Genomic DNA, 14,492 nt, shown 5'->3' with positions numbered 1-14,492 from the left:
GTGAATGATGTAGGTTGTTTCTTATCAAGTAATTGAAAAGCAATTGTGTTTTTACCAAGCTAGAAACTGAAAAACAGAAACCTTCTGATCAGAATTGTAATATTTAAACGAATCCCATTGGTTCTGAGTTCTAGAGTGTGTATGTCTGTATGATCTTAAAGTGTATTTGACTTAAAATTTCTTAACAAAACATTTTCAGAATTTTTACAGCCTACAAGTCATTTCTTGAAATAATCCTGGGAGTTGCTGTTACAAACTTTCTTTTGGGAGGTGGTGAAATTGAAGAACAGTCAATAGGTACCCTACTAACAAAAACTATATGTGCGCCATCAAATTATTGCTCCTGTAAATATAGTGTTCTATTGTAGTATTGGTGGAAGTAGTTGTAGTATTGGTCGAAAGTGCATTACTTGGTAAATTCAGAAGAAATAGATGTAAATTGTAGATTTTAGACGACATACGAAAGTGGTTATGGGCGATTTTTATTTTTTTGTTGCTACTTTTTTTATTCAGCCATTTCTTGTGTAACGGTAGATTTGGCATTGTTTTCTACACTTCTTTTTACAGTCCATCTTCTTTGCTTGTGTATGTAGGATGGTTTAATAGCAGTCACAAAAGACACTCACTATTTAAAAAATCAGCCAATACATACTCATGTTCTGATATTTGTTGAACTATTTATTAGGGAACAGGTGTTTGTCAAGTTGTCTGTACAGGTAAGACAATCAAAGACAAATTGTGATGAGTTGATTTTTATGTTCATGTTGTATATATTTCTTTGTATTTTTTCAGTCACATCCTACAAATAGTGTTTGAAGTTAGTGTAATAACCTAATAACATAAGTAATATTTTTCTAGGAATTCTATACTACTTGAATAAACACATTTGCTCATATTTATGAATAAAAAAGAAAAAATATGTATCATTATTTACCAGTATATTTGTGGTTATGAAAGTGATGCAAGACTCAGAAATCAGACCATGTATCAAAGATAAGGAAAGATAAACATTATTCACTGCATGAACTAAGTCCTTAAGTTTTATTGGATGAGCACTACATCTAAATTATTTTAATTTAAAGTTCAGTACTTAAGTTTTGAATAGGCCTTACGTTATATATTCTTATACTCGAATATATATATAGTTTGATCATTTTTGTTACAGATACTGGGGATCTGTTTCGCCCAGAACCTCAGGGCCGACATATTTGCACAGAAAGCAAAATGGCATTGACAGTTTCGGGCCCCCACTGCTGTCTAGCGACAAACATTTTTGAAGCAAGGTGTAAGAAGGATGCATAAACCAGTGCAGCTTTAAACTGCTGTTGGACATCCTTCCCATCTTTCTTCTCAGTGTGGGGCCCGTACAAAAAACTGTTGACAACAAACTCAACTATTGAGTTTATGGACTGCTAATGCATGGACAAAATAATATTTGTGAGATTAACAATACTAATTCAACATTCTACAGTGATGATGCAATTGTAATAAAATTATATTGTAGTGCTGTTGCTGATTTATAAAGTGATGTGTCAAACTTCATATATCCAAACAGTGTGGAATATAAATAATATTTTCTGGAACAATTGGATATAAACTTGGAATAATAATATTAACTGAGTTCTATTGCTGTGAAACAGTATTTTCTGTTAACTGCAAAGTGCTATTCCATATGCAAAGAATATATTATGCTATCTGTTTACAAAATGTGCTATTGCATTTACTATAATACCTGCAGGGATGAAAAAACTCTTTGCCAATGTAATTTTTCATCACATGGTATGTGAAATATTAAACTTGTGTAGTGATTGAACAGTGCATCTTGGATTACTATGCTGGAACATTTTTATCCATTTGCTTCTGTTGCAGTGCAAACTTTTTACAAAGGTTTTTTTAGGGAAACTTTTTTTACAAATTCAATATATTTCTGCATAAATATCTTAACTCACGAAAATTCAAAAATCGTTTTGATTTTCTATGTTTCATAATCCTGTTTCAGGATAAAACGGGCTACGCAGTGGCTGCAATGTTATAACTAGGAATGTTGCACTGATTTTCTGTTTGGTCTCCAGAGAAGTAAAAATAATTAGGCATTAAAACTGTTTTCATTGACTGGTCATAACATTGATCATGCTATAGTATTTATATTCAGTTTGTTTCCAAATTATTGTGTTATTGAGAATATATAGTGTAGCCCAGTTAAAATTAATTTTTAAGTGTCATTATTGCTACAAGCAAATTGACCAGCAGAAGTTCATTCAGATTGATACCTTCATTGTGTTCTACAGGATGTTTACAAAGTGTATTGACTTATGGGTTGTGGTGTTGTTACACTTATTTGTTAACTGATATAATTTTTTGTGATCATTCAGTAATATACAAATAATACTATCAGTCGTTTCTGTAGAAAATATTGGATTGTAAGTGTTAAAGAAATACAAAATATGACCACAACATATCCAGGATAGGATACAATACAAGTGAAAGCCTGCTGCAGTAATGGTGAAAAATTTTTACCAACATGTTACTTACTGCAACATAAATAAATTTTTGTATGTTGAAATGTTTGGTTAATTATTTCATTTTTTTTAACACAATTACCTTTATTACATCATATAGAGTCTTCACTGTTAATGTTGCAAAGTTGAAGAAATATTGTCATTTTAAGGTTAGTGATAGTATCTGAAAGAATCCAGATAAGTCGTAAAGTCATTCTTACCAGATATAGTACACCATTGTGACAGGTATCACATGTAAATTCGTTTATAAAATATTGTTCAGTAATATTATTATGTGAAAAATACTCATTCGTTTGCTTAAAGATTATGATATATATTCATTCTCTGAAATTGTATAAAATCTAAATTTTTATATTTGTGTGAATAATGTGTGAGGCTGTGTAATCTTTTCCAGAAAATAAGGTTTATTTCCATGTATCATATTTCTCAGAGCAGAAGATGATGTACTCTCTCTGTGAAATTTTTAGTTTATTTTGGTGGTGGCACATCTGTGATTCTAATATTAAGTGGGTCACAATTTCAACATTAATGTTTTTGTAATTTTCACTGAACAGTTTCCTCCATTGTACTAACACAGTTACAGCTTTTCCGGCTTTTACTTTTATTTGTAACTGATATAATTTATTGTTACGTAACTTAAAACTATTGTTTTCATATAAATGTGAGAATGACAGATCAGATTCCAGAACTCCAATGTATTTTGATGAATATAAGCAGTTTAAATGGATTAGCATTTCATATTTTTATATCTTGAAATTACTAATTGAATATTCTGTAACCATAAATTCTTTTGTACATCACTATGTCCTGCAAATTATAAGCTACTATGCAGCTAAGGAAATACTTGGCTTTAAATTGCATATGTTTTGAATCTTTTGTATTTTTTTAGTATTCTATCATTTTAATTTTTTATGAAGGACCTATAAAAAGTTATTTTATTGTGCCTATGTTAAATTTATTTTAGTGAATTTTGAAGTACTTTAAGAAGAGTGTACTAATGATATAGCTAAGTAATGTTAACTTGTTGAGATGCATCTGTTGAACCAGTTGAAAGGCTTGCTATGTGTTGAAATCTGTGGTGACCAATAGATTCTGACAATCATTGTTTCATATTAATGTAATTTTGTCCTTAAAAGAGATGGGCAGCTATATATGAATGTTCAGAGGTCTTTCTAACATTGATTAGTACAGTTTTGATTGAGTAGCAATAATTTTAGAGGGGGTAAAATGTAACCAACAGCATGCCATTCACATTGTCTTTGAGTTTATTAATTTAAAAACTTATATACCTTGTGTACTCACTCCTCCCTCAGACATAATTATTCATTTTTACATTTCATAGACATTTTTTACATGTGTCATAATCAAAATGTTTTCCTTTAATGCTTTAAAACATAATCTAAGTAAGTTTCAAATCGTACACTTTTGGAATTGGGCATGGTTGTATTCCAAAGTTAAATATGTAGTAGAGTCATATGGAATAACTGATTTTGATTCACACAATCGTCATGACTGTGGTTATTTATTACTGTCAGAAACAATTATGTTGCTTTACCCAAAGCTTCTTAGCTACTTTCATGCTTGCTGTCTATACAGTTACATTTCTCTGGTAAATCAAATGTATCACAAGTTAACAACTTCGAGTTATTATTTATTTGAGAATGATATTAACAATCAGTATTGCCACAGGTGTATGTATTTGTGTACCGTCTATGAAAAGTTCATTTAAAGACCAACTGTTATTATGATGATATGTCTGCAGATTGACTATTGCATGTATTTGTTCGTGATAGGGTTGCCAATAAAGCAGTAGAAAAGTATTTGTCAGATTTTCAGGTGTGTTTTAATTTGAAGCTATCCTAGATTGTGTCAATGAGAAATAAATATTTCATGTTCTGATAACTTATCCCAAACTGCTAACTTCTCAGTATTTTGTGTTTGTTTAGACATAATATTATTCTGATAGTTTCAGTGCAACATCTACAGGAAATATTTGCCATTGCCTCATTTTGTTCAAAATTGCTAACTTGGAGTTTGAATGCCAGATAGGACTTTCATTTTACAATTACATAATCATTTTGCTGTCTGTTTTTGTATTAGTGAAATAAGCACTACATAGGAGCTGTATACTATTCTTGAATATAACTATAATTAGTTGACAGTATTGTTTTTAACTGTTATTTTAGTTACTGTTTCACTCTACGCACAACTGAAAATTGTTAGTATATCATGAGTGCTGTAGTGGCTCAAGTAAATATATTTTGTGTATTGTATTGTAAGTGGCCAATGAATACAACCTTTATACAATCTTAAGAAATAGTCACTGGAGGTGTTTGTCAAAATAACCTGTGAACTACAAATCATTTATTATACATCCTTATACTGATCAAATTGTGTATTATTTTCACAAAATTATAAAGACTCATGTTCCTTCTTCCATTGGTACACCAGGAAATATATGCAAATAACTCATTTTGCAGATGTAACATCTCAAAACAAAGTTGTTTGAAACCAAGGTGCCATTGCTCATACGAGCTTCCAAAAGCTAATAAATAAACGATGATTTTCACTCAGGTTCAAAACACCATATTTGTGATCAATCTGTGTGTCATTTGAGTGGTTCTCGTGGAATTAGCAGCAAAATATAAAATTATCATCTAAAGACATGTCTTGATATTTTTGAGTGCACTTTTTGCTGAGTTCCATGTGAAAGTGAAAGCTATGTCACGAGTTTCAACTGTATGCCAGAAATACTGTGTAATCCAAATTGTAATTTACAAATTGCTGTTTTATTAATAAAAACCATTTGTACTGTAATAAACAAATCATCAGACATTCACCAAACTTTCTCTTTTCAGTTAACTTAGTCAGAATGGAGTTTTCAGTGACAATTATAGTTTTATATTAAACAATTTTTTATGTGAGGAACTGTATGTAGTGAACCTAAACTGTATTATTAAATCATCCTGATTATAAAGTTGGAGTTGTATATGAGTATTTATGGAATCAATTTGAGATGTCTGTGATTACAAGCTTTGTAAATGTCACCTACAGTTCTTACAAACTGTAGGCTAGCTGCAACACAAACTAGTTCCATGTAGACATGTTTTCAAGGTCCTCACATCGGATGCTTGCTTACTGTGAAAGTAATTTGCTTATCACAATGTTACCCTATAACATAGGATGATCGAACAGCTTTATTGCCCTGAGCCTTCTTACTTCCCCCATGAGTTACTAAATGGATATGTCATGATGCAGTTGCCTGTTGTGGTTTCTGGTTAGCCTTTTGCAGACAAAAGGTTACAGAAAACGATTGGTTCGCTGTATTATTAATCAAATGGAAGTAGCTCAGTTTTAGAAATGTTTGGATGAAATCTCCACTTATACTACTATATATTTATGGTTTCTAGGCACTCTTACAACACTTTTTCTGTCTTCTATCATAGTAATTAGAATTGTATGGTTCACATAACCAATCTGGATGCAAGTGAAATTAGTCAAGTTATTGGTGTTTTGGAGCTAACATGGAACATCGAGGTGTTCCATACTTTACTCTGAATGGTGTACTTGGACTGTCACTGTCTAGGCCATGTGGTATCATATGTAACAATTAGAATGATGAAAAGCATTAATGTTTTCACCTTCTTTTCATATTAGATTGTACAGACTCTTTACAAATCCAAATATTTGGAAACGCTGTTTACTCATTGGAACCAGTAATCAGGTAAAGGGTTACATGTTTGGCATTCTCTAACATCCTAATTTTTAATGTAGTGAGATGTGAATATTGGTTGACTGGACTATCGAAAAGGTAAGTGCCTATTAGATGCTTAAGGGATATTAGTGAGATCATAACTTTTGGGCTGTTTTTGTATAATATATCGTAACAGTGGGAGTAAAATTCACATTCCTGCAATGAACAAGAGTAGCTAACAGCCCAAAAACCCTAATTTGAGAAAGACAATACTAAGAATGTGTGGTTGGAGCACAGTATTATGTGGACATGTATCATTGACTATGGGGCAACTAGAAAAGAATTAAACTATGTGAGATGTGGTACTGTAGAAGGATGTTGAGAATAAGGTGTACTGATAAGACAAGGAATGAGTGAGGAGATGAACACGTTGAAAACATGGAGAAGAAAAAAGGGTAAGGTGATAGGACAGGTTTTAATATGTCAGGGAATAACTTCCTTGGTACTCGGAGCAGTAGAGGGTGAAAGTTGCAGGGGAATATAGAGACTGACTTATATCCAAGAAATTATTGAGGAGGTCGGGTGGATGTGCTGTTCTGAGATAAGCAGGCAGGTACTGGAGAGGAATTCAAGGTAAGCCATATCAAAACTAGTCTTAAGACTACTGAAAATGAGCTCAAACACCATTGAGGAACCGGCAAGAAAATTTTTGGATCACCTGATCACTAACAAATGTTTGTGAAAGCTCTTTCAGTAGCATTTAATTTTTTTTCAAATATGCGAGCATTTTCTCAATTATTTAGTGTTGGGAGATGCTATAAGAAAGATGTTATACATTGCAAAGAGCCATGATGATCATTCCACTTGGGACCAGTGGAATGGTAAATTAGCTTATTTGTTTTAGTTGTAAATATTTGTCATGTATTGTTGTTTTCTGACATGTTCTACATCCTGGAGGACCTCCTCACTACGCATCAATTGGAATGAAAGTAAATCTAATTTCATCTAATCTTATTCTCAAAATTCTGAGAGGCCAGTCACCAGTACTGGCATGTGTCAACAAACATTTAACAAATCCAAGAATCACGTTGCATAATGATAATGGTGAAAAAATTGGAGACATTCTAACCTACATAAATTGTTAGGGATGAACATTGTTTACAAATATTACACACGAATAAAGTAGTGTGTGGGGAATATTTGTGGTATATGATGAACCTTTGTGAAATATAGATGCAGTTGTAGACAGTTGGTGTCATAAAGAAGGATAGCCACAATAGTTTTTCGTGCACAACATCCATGAATGGGAAAGGAAGAAAAGGCCTGGGGAGTAATTTTAGTGTACTACATACCCTTCATTGTACACTAAGTGATGGCATGCTGGGTACAAATGAGGGTTTTGTGTATTCATATTTTGATTACACTGATCGTTTGGAAGGAATAGTTTCAGATTTCGCGATTGTTACTTACGTTCTGTACTGTAGTCCTCTAATCCAAGATCAGCCAAGTTTTCAGAAACTCGCTCCCAGCGCAGTTTTCAAGGAGTATGTTGCTTGCTCCTCTTATCCAAGATTGGGCCAGTTTTGAGAAATCCGCCAACAGCAAAATTTTGGAGGAGTATCTTTTTTGGCAACTGGTCACTTAAACTTGTTGCTCACCATGGCCTTAGGCGCATGTTGCCTTCATTGTACACATAGACTTGTGACTAACAAACTATAGCGTATTTATTCAGTTACCTTTTGGTACTCCTAGTTGTATCTGCTTGTGAGTCAAGGTGTTGTGGTGAGGTAAGATGCTATTTTTGTCCTCTTCCTACTGCAAGAAATTCGTACGCTCCTCTTAGATGAGCATAATGAGTCCTTCTGCAATGTGTTATTGTGGTGGTGTTATGGATGAACAAGAAACCCATTACCAGCTCATATGTAGCTGTGCCTGAGGAACGTCAAGAGCACGAACGGTCGAATCATCAGAAACCGTGTTGCACGTCTCGCTCTGTGAGAACCAGTGGAGAAATTTTAAGTGTAACTAAGAATTGGCAGATTCAGGTGATCAAGGACCATCGCGGCTCCTCATCTGCCTGGGTACATACTGCAAGTGAAAATTTCTTTAATCAGCAGAGAGAGAACTTGCTCCTCTTCTAGCAGCAGGGTACTGTAGGTTGATGGAGGTGCGAAGCATTCCAAAGTGATTGGAAAAGTAGCAGGTCATTCTCATTTTCAGGAAGGGTCATCGAATTGCCACGAAGTACTACAGACCTGCAGCTCTGACGTCTGTCGATTGCAGAATTTTCGAACATATTTTATATCCGCGTATTATGACATTTGTCGAGACCGAAACTCTCCTTTGTAGGAGTCAAGATGACTGCCTAAAATAACCGTCGTGCGAAATCCGGATCACTTTGTTCGTCCACCAGACTCAGCAAGCTGGAGATAGCGCCGCCTAGGTTGACCCTTGTTTCCTGACTTCGAAAGGCGTTCGATACGGTTACACACTGCTGTATGCTGTGCTGAACAAAATAAGAGTGTAAGGAATATCAGACCAGCTGTGCGACTGAATTGAAGACTTTCTAGCAAGCAGAATGCAGCAAACCATTCTCAGTGGGGAGAAATCTTCAGACGTAAACGTAACTATAGGCGTACACCGAGGGTGCTTTTTGGAAACATAATCTTTCGCAATACATGTAAATGATTTAGTGTATACCGTCTAGGATCCATGAGGTCGCTTTGCTATTTTACCCAGAGAGGTTGCAAAGTTTGAAAATTTACCGCAATGCAGGAGGACGTGGATCTACGATTGGTACAGTGATTGTCAGGTAACCCTGAACATAAACAAATGTAACGTAGTGTGTGTAAATGATGAGTACTGTAGGATACCGTGTTGGCGACGCCGTTGTCTGGAGAATTATATCGCCGTTGGGTGTATGTTACAGAATACGTAATAACTAAGGTCTAGGCGTATTGAATGTCACCTCAATCAAAATGCAGATACGAGGGTAATCCCAAAAGTAAAGTCTCGCATTTTTTTTATAAGTACAGAACTCTGTTATGAAGAGTGCTTCACGCGCTGTTTGTAAACATGCGCACGCCGCGCTGAGCAGCTCGGTCTTGGCTTGGCAGCCGTTGAGAATGGAGATCCCGTTGGATGTTATCGCCAAGTGCGAATTGCGCGCAGTTATTCGGTTTTTGAACGCAAAGGGCACTGCGCTGATTGAATCAATCGCCAATTGACGGAAGCGTATGGTGAGCCGTGCATGGGCAGTTCACAAGAGGAATGTTGAGCAAGGACATACACATTCTCCATGACAACGTTTGCCCACATATCGCTCGGCAAACCGTTGCCCTCTTGCAATAGTTTCAGTGGAACATAATCACCCACCCATCCTATAGTCCTGAAATGGCGCCCAGTGACTATCACCTGTTCCCTAGGTTAAAAGAACATTTGGCCGAAAAGCGATTCAGCTCCGACGACGAGGTGAAAGAAGAGGTTCATAACTTTCTGAACAGCATGGCGGCGAGCTGGTGTGACATGGGCATACAAAAACTGCCACAGCGTCTACAAAAATGCATCAACAGAAATGGTGATTATGTCGAAAAATAGCTAAATGTTCAAGCTGTAAACTGATGTAAACCATTGCAGAAATAAAAGGTCTATGTACTAATAAAAAAATCGGAGACCTTACTTTTGGGATTACCCTCGTAAATGCTACGCAGAAGTCATAAAGAAGAGAATGAAGCCAATGGTATACGATTACAACAGCAGTTCTAAAATTCTGGAGCGCCTTGAGTAGTCCTTCCATATTTTAGGTCCTGATTAAGTAAATATCGAAGCTGTTCCGATGCGCCATACAAGGATCTGCGCGTAATACGTCGGTTTAGCTATATTCCACACCGAAGCGCCAAAGAAACTGGTATAGGCATGCGTATTCAAATACAGAGATATATAAACGGGCAGAATACGGCGCAAGACAAGTGTTTAGCGCAGTTGTTGGATCTGTTACTGCTGCTACAATGGCAGGTTATAAAGATATAAGCGAGTTTCGACGTGGTGTTATAGTCGGCGCACGAGCGATGGGGCACAGAAGCTCCGAGGTAGCGATGAAGTGGGGATTTCCCTGTACAACCATGTCACAAGTACACCGTGGATATCAGGAATCAGGTAAGGCATCAAATCTCCAACATCGCTGCGGCCGGAAAAGAATCCTGCTAGAACGGGAACAGCGACGACTGAAGACTATTGTTCAACGTGCAACCCTTCCGCAAACTGCTGCAGATTCCAATGCGGGGCCATCGACAAGCGTGCAAACAATTCAACGAAACATCATCGATATGGACTTTCGAAGCCGAGGGCGCACTCATGTACCCTTGACGACTGCACGACACAAAGCTTTATGCCTCGCCTGGGCCCATCAACACTGACCCTGGATTGTTGATGACTGAAAGCATGTTGCCTAGTCGGACGAATCTCGTTTCAAATTGTATTGGGTGGGTATGGAGACAACCTCATGAATCCGTGGATCTTGTATGTCAGCAGGGGACTGTTCAAGCTGGTGGAGGCTCTTTAATGGTGTGGGGCCTGCGCAGTTACAGTTATATGGGGCCCCTGGTACGTCTAGATACGACTCTGACAGGTGACATGTGCGTAAGCATCCTGTCTGATCACCTGTATACATGCATGTTCATTGTGTATTCCGTCGGACTTGGGCAATTCCAGCACGACAATGAGACACCCTTCATGTCGAGAATTGCTACAGAGCGGCTCCAGGAACACTTTTCTGAGTTAAAACAGTCCTGCTGGCGCCGCACGTCTAGGTAGTGCAGCCACTCCGGGACCTGAGACGGGGAATGTTCTACTGTTTTTTTTTTTCCCCGCTACTGACAACTCACAGTCTTGCGAATTGGTAACCGAAAGCAGCTGGGTTCGATTCCAGGCCGAGTCGGAAATTTTGTCTGTTCTGGGACTGGGTGTGGTTTTGTCCTTACGTTCGTATTGTCATAATTGACATTCCACTATTGAGATGACGTTCCGAAAGCCAATATATTAATAAAAAATAATTAAAAAATCCAATGGACTTGTGTGACTTGTACCGACCAGCTGCTATGGTGTAAATTTTTGACATGAAAGTAACATGGGTTCGTTAATGTCTGTTATAGAGACTGTATTTTCAAATGCTGTACATATTTTCTTCAAAGAGTATGAAAATAGAATAAGCCAGTTGAAATGCAACGCAATGAGTAGAAGTAAAAGACATTCAAAACAATTGTGGCAGTCTCTCATATTTCAAAAAGTATTTTAAGTACAATTTTATCAACAATGGGCTTCCAGATGTTCTACCAAGTTGTTTCCATTTTCTATATACAATATTTCGACGACCGACACAGCCGTCTTCTTCAGATGCTGCGTGTTTTGCTTTTATGTGTACTTACTGCCTGGACTCCAGCGGAACTGTGAACTCTTGGTCTCACGCTGTTTTTTATAGGTGAGTTCGATTCCTGACATATCCTTTGATGCTAGTTTGTTTTTCAGAGTTCTCTCTGTTTATTCCGTCAAACGCCAATTCTCTCAGCGTTTTCCAACTCTGGTCGATATGATGACAGAACATCCGCAAGTATACTATTATTATCAATCGCGTCGAGAAAACCTGGGAGATCACGTAAGTACAATTATTATTGTTAATTAATCGTGTGCTCACACAGCAGACTTCGTCAGGCAATCACAGGGTCTCAACTTCGGGGTCGCTGAATGTAGAAGGAATCAGAACAGTTGACACGATGTGTTCCGAATAGTGCCGACTTTTAACGACTAGAATTCACGACTGGCACCATGTTATCGTCCCCTGGTTAGTGGTAGTCTATTTGTGGCTCATCACGGAGCAATTTGTGTATATTACCAATTAAAAATAAGATCGGTAAAATATGCTGCCCGAGCTGTCCCTCAAAATGCCAGTATTAGCTCTTGAGGAAAAACCGTTGACGACCAGTGGTCTATATGGCCAGAAAAGATCCCTGACAGTTGGCAGGTTTCAACCAGGGAGCGCGAAAGGTTGCCATCAGTGTGCTGCCTGAAATTCATAATCGACTAGATCTGCGACCACACTGAGACATGCCCATAGAATAGGAACCAAAATCCCGTTACGTGATTAGTCGTGATAGTCGCACAAAGCATGGGAGCAACCAACATTTCAACAGTCAGAGATAGAACTATAAATGCGGAAGTGTAACAATGGTGCCCAGGTAATTACAATGGATTTGTCTGATGAAAGGCGAGATTGTTCTCGCTAATCGCCGGTAGGGTAAATTTAGTGAACCGATTCGGAGACAGATCGTTGAACATTGTTACTGGCTACAAAGGAAATAACAACAAATAAAAGGAATGAGGCGCATACAGAGGGGTGCAATCACTAGTTATCCCGATCTAAATACATGAAAGCAGTGGGGTGTAGAATGGCTCAGGCAAGTATGTTTCGCCAGCACTGTACAGTGTACAGTGACTTTATCATTACAGGGGGGTTTCAAAAAGGACTTAATAAATTTAAAAATTCTTATAAATTTATCGGTAGAGGATACAGAGCTGGGTTTAGTGTTACTTCGTAGGAAAACGCAACAAATTTTTTAACCTTAAACTAAAGATGTTGTATGTGGCTTCCGTTGAAAGTCAGTTTCTTTCCAATCTCGCTGTAGCAGTGCATGTGTATCTTGCTCAGTGGTGGCGTAAATTCTTGCTCTAAGTTCAGGTAGAAAAGACAGCACAGTAGGTACAAATAGGATATCCTTGATGAATCCTCATAAAAAAATCGAGTTTTTTGAGGTCTGGGGAACGTGGGGGCCACGCAATTGGGACATCACGGCCAATCCTTTGACCTGGAAAGCGGTCACTCAGAAATTCCCTAACGTCAGCCAGGTAGTGCGGTAGTACACCATCTTGCATGAAGTAAACATTTCGTTCTTGGTCATCGTCATCAGTTTGTGGCATCAGAAATTGTTGTAACATATACAGGTACGATGTCGTCAGATGTGCTTGGACGACCCGATGATTTCCCATGTCTTAACGAGCACTCTGTTTCTAGAGCATATTTCTGCCACTCATTAACTGTAGGCCTACTAGGAGGATCTTTGGCGTACTTGGTACGAAAATTACGCTGAACTGTTGTCGCCGACTTCGATTCTTCAAACCAAAACACTCAGCTAGCACGGTCCAGTGAAGGTAGCCATCTTTAACGAAACCACTGCTAGTTTTCCTTACGGCGCGATTCGGCACTAGCGAACTACGCGAGACAAAGCTTGATGTATTTCCCAGAAAATTGAGAATACAGTCATCTCTGTAGGTACTATGAATTATTTAATATGAATTTTCAAAGTTATAAAGTCATCTTAGGAACACCCTGCATTTATATAGATGTAACCCAGTAGTGTGGTGTTATTTCATGAAACTCGAACTGTAGTTTACAGTCAACGCTTTGGAAAAGAATCCCTGATGCACCAAAACAGGGTACTACTAGTATCAGATGGTGATACGTTCCGGGCGTCTTCGGTGACAGTAATCGTCCAAAATTACCGACTTCTGAAAACCAGAAATTCAGCACTCTGTGGAGTTCAAAGATCAGAATAGACTAATAATTGTTAATGTCAAAGTGATTACAATCCATTCTCATCTTTTTTCTAAGGGCTCAAATACACTGTTGTTGTTGTGGTCTTCAGTCCCCAGACTGGTTTGATGCAGCTGTCCATGCTACTCTATCCTGTGCAAGCTTCTTCATCTCCCTGTACCTACTGCAACCTACATCCTTCTGAATCTGTTTAGTGTATTCATCTCTTAATCTCCCTCTACGATTTTTACCCTCCAAGCTGCCCTCCAATACTAAATCGATGATCCCTTGATGCCTCAGAATATGCCCTACCAACCGATCCCTTCTTCTAGTCAACCTCCTCATTAGTTATGTGATCTACCCATCTAATCTTCAGCATTCTTCGGTAGCACCACATTTCGAAAGCTTCTATTCTCTTCTTGTCTACACTGTTTATCGCCCATGTTTCACTTCCATACATGTCTACACTCCACACAAATACTTTCAGAAACGACTTCCTGACACTTCAATCTTTACTCGATGTTACAAATTTCTCTTCTTCAGAAACGTTTTCCTTGCCATTGCCATTCTCAAATACACTAGTCAATGAAAAGTACGTAGACACACATAATTGGATATTAATATGGGGTCTGTCCAGTCTACTCCTTTCTACCTCTACATCTACATCTTCATACATATTCCTCGAGCCACCGTATGG

The 14,492-nt window shown here is 37.5% G+C and overlaps 1 protein-coding gene across 1 annotated transcript in view; it reads left to right on the top strand.

Moving 5' to 3' along the window:
- LOC126092802 (tetraspanin-17) overlaps nt 1-5,496 on the top strand; it is a gene marked incomplete at its 5' end in the record, with an annotated part of 110,270 nt that extends 104,774 nt beyond the window's left edge. Inside the window, one exon of the mRNA XM_049908531.1 lies at nt 1,166-5,496. Coding sequence (XP_049764488.1) covers nt 1,166-1,234 — 69 coding nt within the window. The remainder of the gene's footprint in view (nt 1-1,165) is intronic.
- Nucleotides 5,497-14,492: the final 8,996 nt, after the last annotated feature.

This window comes from Schistocerca cancellata, chromosome 7 (genome assembly GCF_023864275.1).
Source record: "Schistocerca cancellata isolate TAMUIC-IGC-003103 chromosome 7, iqSchCanc2.1, whole genome shotgun sequence".
Classification (NCBI taxonomy): Eukaryota; Metazoa; Arthropoda; class Insecta; order Orthoptera; family Acrididae; genus Schistocerca; species Schistocerca cancellata.
The sequence above is the reverse complement of the archived record's forward strand: the minus strand, read 5'-3'. Positions and strand labels throughout refer to the sequence as shown.